The 9423-nt window shown below is 42.6% G+C and overlaps 1 protein-coding gene across 1 annotated transcript in view; it reads left to right on the top strand.

The window, feature by feature from the left end:
* Window positions 1–768: 768 nt before the first annotated feature.
* HEPHL1 (hephaestin like 1) overlaps window positions 769–9423 on the top strand; it is a 31106-nt gene continuing 22451 nt past the window's right edge. The window contains exon 1 of the mRNA XM_085216365.1: window positions 769–1780. Coding sequence (XP_085072491.1) covers window positions 1611–1780 — 170 coding nt within the window. The 5' untranslated portion in view covers window positions 769–1610. The remainder of the gene's footprint in view (window positions 1781–9423) is intronic.

Genomic DNA, 9423 nt, shown 5'->3' with positions numbered 1-9423 from the left:
AACCATTCCCCCTCGGGATAAACCATATAATGAGCATCAGCATGTATCAGAGAGCAGCTCACAGCTAAGGGTCTTTTGCTATTACATCTAAATTGAAATGATCATTTGCAGTTGTTTGCATCCTTACCCAAGTGTATTGGTCTGTCAGTGCTCCCCACTAAAGAGATGCAAAGTGTAACCTGAAGAAATGGAGATCTTCTTTGGTCAGGTCCTCCTTGCATCTGTGCACTGTGTCTTACTTGAGGTGAGTCCTTATGGGCTATTGTGAACTTCACCTGCTTTCTGAGGTGCATGTGGCTTCATAGCAAATTGCATGCCAGTGACAGGGAGGCACCTGGTGCTGCTGAAGGTATGTGTAGCTGTTACTGTTGAATGCCAGAGGGTGAACCTCATGCAACTGTCACATAAAAATGCATTTACATTGCAGAGATAGGTTATTATTCATGTAGATAAACTTGTGGCCACCAAATTCATCTGAGAAGCTTCTGATATCCTTAGCAAATGTTAATCATTAATTACAAATGAAATAAATCAGATAGCTCTGGAGTGGAAAGGGAATTTCACAAGTGTCATAGCTGGAAACGAGTTCCGAGTGTAATGCTGCATTACAGAACAGCAACGTTTAATGTCTCTCTTAATGACTTCAAAGATCTTGTCACCTAGATGATTTCTTGAGAATATTACCTAAATGGTTTAGGAAATTCTATTGATTCATACGTGTATAGGATTGCATTCGTCTTCGCCAAGATGATAGTAATATCAATATGATTCATGATATCCTCCTAGAGGGAGTCAGACTACAAAAGAAGGGAATTTCTAGAGAGCTATGTGGGCATGTTAACTTGCAAGTTTAAGATAGGGTTCATCTTTGTGCCTTAATTCTTATTGTCCAAACAAAAGGATCTTACAGAGGCGCTGATTTCCAGAAATCTTTGCAAAAATGTCCCTCAATTTGGTCACTCCAAATCTGACATCCAGACTTTGTGACATCTTAGGAAATTGGTTAGAAAATCCTAGAAATGTGGGAGGTACTAGCAAATTCCCTTTTTCTCTCTCTGATAAAGCTGAATTATAAACTAATGTTATGTCATTGAATAAACCCAATGAAGGCAGCAAGATGCTAGCTTTATAAATCTCAGACATGATAAAAGAGTTAAAAATAATAAAATAAAATTTTTAGAAAAGAAATTGAAAGAGATGGCAAAGAGACAAAAACCAACAACAAACAAACAAACCAAAAAAACCCTTATCCCAGTATGCCATACCAAGCAATCTGGAAAAGGGAGGACAAAAAAACCAGTCCCAGTCCCCCCAAAAAAACAGTGTGTCTTCCAAGAAACACTGACTGGCTGTAGCCTGGACAGGTAGGTGAGCAATTTATGTATTCACCAAAGGGTTGGCAAGAGTCCTGCTATGGCAGCAGCCTCCTCCCTAACCCTGCTCTGCATAGCTGAGCTCTCTACCTATCCCAGTCCTAACCTGCTGGAAAGGAGGAGCTTTGCTCTGTCCATTCCTTATTTATAACTTGTCAAGAGCCAGGAGGGAGAGGTGAGCTCCCCGTGGTGCATCCTGCTGCTGCCTGCCTGCTGCCAGCCTTGCAATCACTACAAATGCCTCCCTTGTGGGGTGGTGGCTGCTTTCGTACTCTTGGGTTCTTCTGTCTGTTTGCAGTGGTGGAAACAAGAATCAGAACCTATTACCTTGGGATTGTGGAAGAGAACTGGGACTATGCACCGTCTGGGAAGAATCTGATCACAGGACAGAACCTCTTAGAGGACAAGTAAGTCACTGGGGGCTCTCGTATTTTGGAAAGGTAGCGACAGTTCTGAATGAAATAGACTAACATGGCTAATGTCACTGTGAATGTCTTAAGATGTACTTTTTCTATTCATTTTTTTTTTTCATTTTGTGTTCTATTGGTGATGTTCTCACAGGCAGGATTTTGACTTAAAGGCAAGAGTTCTCTTCCATCATGGCTAAGTGGTAGTTTTTGCGTACTTGATGGCGACATTAAGTAACTGATATTTGTCAGGGAGTCAACACATAGTGGGTTACAAGATCACTGAATGGCTGAGGTTGGCAGGGACCTCCAGGTCCATCTGGCCCAACACCTGCTCCACTGGGGACAGCCAGAGCAGGATGCCCAGGGCCATGTCCAGGTGGCTTTGGAAGATCTCCAAGGAGGAGAAAGGAGGAGTCCCCACAGTCTCTCTGGACAACACAAGAGAGGATTAGAGGATTTTAGAACAGATTCAAAAGGGGTTAAAAATCATCTGTGTGCATTTCATGGAGAGGCAAGCATTTCTGGGACATGTTGTCCAAAGTGAAACTTCACCACAGTCAAGCACATATCTTGGCAATAGGATGTAGAGGAGAGTTTGCTCATGGTGAGATGAAAAGTTTGGAGGTTTGGTATGACGTTGTAAAATTCAAATGTGTATAATAGTTGCAGTGTGATACAAGAATATTATCTGCAATGTGTGCAAGTGTGGAGATCTCCATTTAAGATATCTGTTTAAGCAAGTACTTACATACAACTGTGAATGGACACACTGAAGTCCTGGCAACTGCCTGTGCTGAAAGTGGAGTGCATAGGTAACACTGTGATGAACTGTGCCTCAGTTCAGAGGAAAGCAGGCATCAGTTGTCATGCTACACTGCCGGGGTTGGCTGCACATCCTTCCTGTGCCAGGAGAACTGGCCTAAACATGAACTGGAGACGGCACAGATCCTCAGTGACTTTCTACCATGTGGCCTTCAGACATGCCTGGGAATATTTTCAGATTTAATCAGTATCTTTGGCAACACAATTTGGAATCTTTCCTCTGAGTTTAAGCTTAGGGATGGGATGGGAGCTGTGAGTGAGTGAGGAGGTCCAGTGTCTATACCAGGTCTGTAGGCACATTGAAAGCTATACTACTATATTTTGTCCCATGATTTAGACATTAATGTCCTTTCTGACAGTCCCAGGCAAAGCAGGACTTTTCTCTAGTGGCTGGCAAATTCAGAATCACTATTATCTAGATTTCATAAAGTAAGCATTTTTTCCACTGTAAGGAGGCAAGAAGGAGTTTTATTTTTCAGCAAAATCTTATGCTTATGCTACTAACAACTGGAGGTCCCAGTTAGCATCCAAGTCAATATGTGTTACCCTTTTAAACTGAATTCAGGTTGATACTTTTTCCCCAGCCTATTAAAATGTTCTTTGCTGGAAAAGTTGTTCTTAAGTTGTGTTAAATGCTGGAATTTCTCACATCCTACTCTTTTTGTAGGAAAACTTTCTCCCCTCCCTAAATTGGAAGATCTCTCACTGGAAAGGAAGGAGCTTTAAGTGAAGGACAGCTATTGACAGATCCTCCCTCATTTTGCAGAAAGACTATTCTGTAAAATGTACTTTTAAATCTGTCTGTGCTTTGAGATCCATGGACACAAGTGGCACATTTACTTTAAAGTCTGAGACATTAATATAATGCCTTTTTCATGGCACAACAGGGAGAAATGATAGCTTGCGTCTTCAGTCAGTGTTGTAATGTAATAATTAGAGAATGCAAATTCCAAAGGGTTTACCCACAGAGGAAATGTAATCTGGATTTTAAGGTGGACTCTACATCCCAAGCTTGGGGAGTGTTTGTGGTGCAGTCCCTACATGAAGCCTTCTACTGCAAAAAATGATTCCTGGAACTAGTTTACTTTGTAAACTGTATTAAATTAGGCCAGAGTAAAGCTGCTGTATTCTAGATTAATGGCCTATTGGCATAGACACGTGGAAGAAGAGAAGAAATAACAGCTTTTTTGACTATTCAACTCTTTAGAGTAGCTTCTAATGTAAATTTAAAGTTGCATACTAATGGCTTAACCCTTCAGCTAACTAACTGGTTCCTATGGGGAGTAAGAAAAGCACAGTTGTATTAATGAAGTTTAAGGATCAGCTCCTGGATTGAGGCAGGGATGCATTTTGAGCCAGCCATGTTCTGCATACAGCAGCACTCAGGCTCGCTGAGCCCAGCACTTCTCAACCTGTGATGCATCCTTGCAGTACCCATCTGATGGGGCACTATCCCAGTTTTATTGACAGGGAAGTGCAGATGAAGACCTTGCAGACAAACTGATTATCTCTAAAAGTGCTGGTGCACATACAAAAAGGGATGTTCCCTTTGATTCCAGCTAGCCCACAGAGATATAATCAAAACCACTTATTCTTTGCAACTTAACAAAAGTGCTGAGTTAGCAACCACGTAATGGAAAGTGTCACATTACTTGGATCAGATAGTGAGATTATAAAGATGATTTTCAACACTGCCATGCCAAAGCTGAGTTCTCCCTCAGTCTTTAGATCTTGCAGCAATGAGGCTGTTTTATGGAAAGGAGACTCCTGTGGCTGAGGCAAGGAGCTAAAAATTAGGGGAGTAGGATCTGGCACAAGGCAGTACTGCTGGGTTCCTGCTGGTGCTGAGTGAGCCAGTAGCCGTGGAGCTGCATCAGCACCTCCCTGGGTGTGAGAGGAAAAGGCTGCCTCTCGTCAGAGCTGATTAACTCAAATACAGCTCTGTGTTAACATCACTATTCAGCTTGGATGTTAATTTTCATGATGATCTGTTGCTGCAGTGCTCAAGGGCCAGCCTGCTGCTTGCACAGCTCGTGTATCTTGCTGTGCAACAGTGCTTCTTGTGTAAAAAGAATAATGAGGCTGCTGCCTTTGCCATCTGTCTAGTCCACTTGAAGCCTTGAGCTGTTCCATCAGCTCTCATAATTTGGGCTGTTATGAATGAGACTAAAGCATTACACTCTCAGTTCTTCCTTCAAACATCAAAGTGACATTTGCTAAAGCACCCAGAACTTTGGAAACTACAGCTGGATCCAAATTACAGCCACTGAATATGGGCAAGCTGAGGTGTTCAGCATCCTGTCCCACCTGATATAACTGGTGAAAGAGCTGACATCATTAAACCATAGTGGATAGAATGTGCAGGATGCAAGGTGCTATCTGTTTTGCCAGACATGCTGCAGATCCCTGTGAGATGTTGTGAGTTAGGATACGGATATCACTGCAGTGGGAAGGCAAGTTCAAATATTGCCCGCTGCCTTTAATAGCCATAAAGGCCATGGCCTTTCAAAAGAAAAATGCAACAGGATGATGTGGTTTGACTTACGTTAGTCTTTCCCTTCCTACTATGGCTCAGCCCTGAGGATCAAAGTTTGGTTGATAACCTCTCTTAAATTAATTTGGTGCTAGTTTATACGATAGGCACTTAAATCTTGTACTGCTTGTGATAGAGGTCATTAAGTTTTGCCTTAAAAGTAACCACTCATCTCTTCTCCTTAGGCCACCAAGCCTGCATTTATCTGGGCTAAGTCATGCACCCACCAGCACTAACGGGTATTTTTTGTTACCACAATGTCAAACACAGTTTGTGCAACTTGCCTGTGAGGAGATCCCACCCAGAGGATGACATTAAAACTGCCGTCACAGGTGCTAAACTCATGGCTGAGTCATTATGTGGCCAGATGACCCAATTGCATCAGCAGAAAAGATCTCTGTGGGAAGAGTCAACATCCAAAGGGTATTAAAGATGAAATCCTGGCTCTAGTGAAGTCTAGGGGGAGTTTCATCACTGAATTCAGTGGAAGAAAGAGATCATCGAAAGAGAGAAACCATTATAGCCATAGTTAACCAGTGACACTTCAGAGCTTCATCAAAGCTTTTGGGGTTTTACTGACCTCTCTAGCTGCAATTGTGGGTCAGATAAGGCCTCAGATGTCCCTTGAGCACAAAGTTTCTCTGTTGTTTGAGGACACAAAACTCATCCTGCTTTTTGATGCTGTGTCATCAGGGCACCATCAACAAATGGGAGCAGGTACCACTGAACCCCTCGACCAGCCATCCCCCCAGCATAGATCTTGAACTTGCCTGGCAGAAGGTTGTGCTGAACAGAAGGCACAATCCAGAGGTTAACACGACAGGGGCAGCTTGGAGCCATGGGCACTCTCCCTGCCTACTCCATCCCTCGGAAAGCTGGGGGATTTCAGAGAAAAGATCTCTTATAAACCCAGTGGTAGAGTATGTGAAGACAGCAGAGAAAAAAGTTTCATCAACAATGGATTTTAGGGAAAAATTTGTATTGCCAATGCAAAATCTATGGGACTTCAGTGGAATAATAACCAGAAAACAAAGATTGTGTTTACCCACAGTTGTACCTAGGAGCATGCATCAGCTATTGGGCATGTTAACAGCAGGAGAAAACTCAAGGCTCTGTATCTGGCAGCTGTTCGAAGTGTTTTCAGCGGGGATTAAAGTGACAAACCAACTCAGCAGGCTTCAGAACTGTATTAGCGAGGAGTCTGACTCCATGCACTGTACTATTTGTTCTACTATTTGTGCATAGTGTGCAGCTCTCTTACTGTACAGAAGCACCTTACTTCTAAAAATCAAAGGTAACATAAGTAAGATAAAATGCATTTTTTGTGTGATAAAACAAATAGGTGTAGAAACTACACTTAACTCATGGTCTTCACCTGAGATGGCAGATTATCTGTATGTCTCATCTTGAATTCATTGAAGTTGAGTCTTCACGACACTCTTGTTTGGAAGAGATGCAATACTCATCACTACAGAGGAATGGCTTACTATAATTACATTAATATTAATTTAAAAGAATGAGAGTTCATTGCCTATTAATAACTCCTGCACTGCCCTCTTTTCTTGGAGCTTAAGAATGGCTGGGAATGGTCAACTGGCAAAATGAAATCAGATGCAGAAACAAGAGAAGGACTTCCACACAGGACATTCAGGAGGTTCGGGCACTGGTATCATGAAGCCATGAGGAAGATGAAATGATTTCTAGTGAGCAGGAGATCATGAAGAAACAGGGAGGTTTGTCTGCTTGAAGCAGAGGACAAATGAGAGATAGGAGACATTTGGCATGTGGTACCAAGTAGAACAGACACATCATAATCACTTGAAGTAAAAAGCGAAGGCAGTTTTGGAGATTTGGATTTGTTTACCTGTTACAGCATTTGGAGAAGTTGCTGCCGCAATAATATGTTGGAAACACAGTGAGTGGGAAAGAATGAAAGGAGATACAGCTAAAAGAGATGTTTAAGTAGGTGGCTGAAATGGGACAATGTTTCCCCAGGAAGCATACTCCATCAGGAGATGGGAATGAACTTTGAGAATGCTGTTGTCAAAGATGCAAAATGAAGTCCCAGAGCAGTGAAAATCTCTCTAAGAGACTCTGAAAATGGGAAGGAATCAGGGTGTGCCAACAACAACAGCAGAGACATTGTGAAACACTGGCATGAAAGAAAGAAGAGGGACAGGTGTGAAACTCTGTGTCCTACAGAAAGAGCAGCAGAAGACATGGGAACAAGTCAGTGCCAGCACCCTCTGACCCATCCTCTGGCTGCTCTGTGGCACTGCATAGAGCTATCAGCCCCACAGTGTGCTCACATGATGGTGACCAATTGGTCCAGACAAATGGGGGTGAAAAGAAGTCACTCACACGCATGCATCTTTTCTATGAGCTTCTCATGGCTGATAGCATTAGTTTCAGTGCAGTCAGACTTTCTGAAAAGGATTTTAAACATTGTATTGTGCAGCACAGCAACACATGTAAAGATACACAGCTACCAGCTGCTTGAAAAGATGAGGTGGGCACTGCAGAAATCCTCTGGGAGGAAATGGGGAAGCTGGACATTTAGAGTGGAACTCACAGCAGCCATTGTGCTCTCTGTCAGGTTGTTGAGGGTGGCAAGGACATGTTGAAAATACATGCATGTCTCTGTGTAAGCAGAAGAAGTGGACTCTATCCTTTCCTGGACTGTAGAAGGAGTGAGGCTGAAGTGTCTGCACTCCAAGAAATGTCCAGGGCATCATCATGGCACTTTGAGCAGTAAACTCTTCTGCCCTTTGGAAAGTGTTGGTCTGGAAGGAAGGGAGCTATGGATGAGCCTGAATCTGGAACCAATAGCTTAGGCATTATTGGGGTGTGGGAATTTGTCTCCCAGAGCTGATTTGACGTTTACTCTTGGAAAATGTTTAACTAAAACGCACTGTTAAACAGAGTCAGGTGGTTGCTTCATCTGTGCTGTGATCCCTTTCTGGCTCCATGACTGCTTTATCCCTTGATGTTCAGCACAGAAGAGCATCACCTGCCTTGTGACTGGCTGGTACCTGTTACATGGACAGTGGGCTCGGCAGCTGTGAAAGGATGGAGGATTTGAATGGATATCCTTTCAGAAAGCTGGCATTAAAAGGACTTTTTTTTCCCCCGTCTCCTAGATGTCTTTAAGTGGCACAGATCCGATCAATAGAAATGCTATCTAAGAAGTCCTGTAGCACAGCTTTAGGCACCAAGGAAGTTTCTGGCGCCTGAGCCCACAGGTTTTTCTAGGATGATTTCCTTGGAACTTAAATTCCTAAATGGGTTTTAGGATCTTTGTTCTATGCATTCACAGGAATGAGACTCATGTCAAGCATGGCCATGCCTGTTCAAAAGCGTACAGTTTCTCTGGAGTAGAGCTTTTGTGCAGAGCAGTCAGTGTATCCCAGGGGTCTGTAGTTATGCATGCAATGTTGTCTGGCCAGAGAGCCAGAGCCATAAGAGCAATTTATAATTCAAATTAGGGCCTAGCCGCAGGAATACATTGCCATGAGGTAAGAAAGCATGGGTGTTTACATTGTACTTCTACTACTACCACCTACTATTCTGAGGTAGCACCTCTTCCCCCAGGCAGGGAAGGTATCATCTTAGTGAGCACAGGGTTACGTGCCAAGTCTTGCTATGCACACAGTTACTGCAGAGCTGCTGATTTGCTAAAAATCCAGACTTATTGGCAACTCATTCCTTAACTAATATCTACCATAACTTATTTAGTGATGGATCAGACTGAGAAGCTTCTGTCTCTTCCCCTCTGTCCTAAGCAACTGCTTCTGACACAGCAGTGTTATGGCAGTGCTTCCATTTATACCAAAATAGCTCTTGATGATTCATGTTATAAACAAATGTAAAAGCATTCTTTTTAGAGACCTTTATATGTGAATCGCTTCACGGATTTGGTTTAGATAGTGGCCACAGAGGTGTAATAGCCATGTTTGTGTGGCAAAGAGGTGTCCTCCAGACACTGTGTAAGATATTTAGACATGGAGAGTGTGCACTGTACTTGTTAGATGCATTCTAGAGAGAAGTAAAGATTAAATATCATAACAGATAGCCTAAAATTGGTTGCCAGTTATAATTAAATGAGCAAAACCATTTTCTGGGTGTGTAAGAAATACTGACTGAGTGTATGTCCTCCTTTAGCTGGAATATTATTTGTATGTTATGTGAAGTTCTTGTTTCTGTCTTCAAAAGAGAAAGAGAAATATTGGAAAGCTTTCAAAAAAGACGGTCAAGGAAAACTTATGGCATAAAGAATGTCAGTGCA

The sequence above is a fragment of the Meleagris gallopavo genome, chromosome 1, assembly GCF_905368555.1.
Source record: "Meleagris gallopavo chromosome 1, MGAL_WU_HG_1.1, whole genome shotgun sequence".
NCBI lineage: Eukaryota > Metazoa > Chordata > Aves > Galliformes > Phasianidae > Meleagris > Meleagris gallopavo.
The sequence above is the reverse complement of the archived record's forward strand: the minus strand, read 5'-3'. Positions and strand labels throughout refer to the sequence as shown.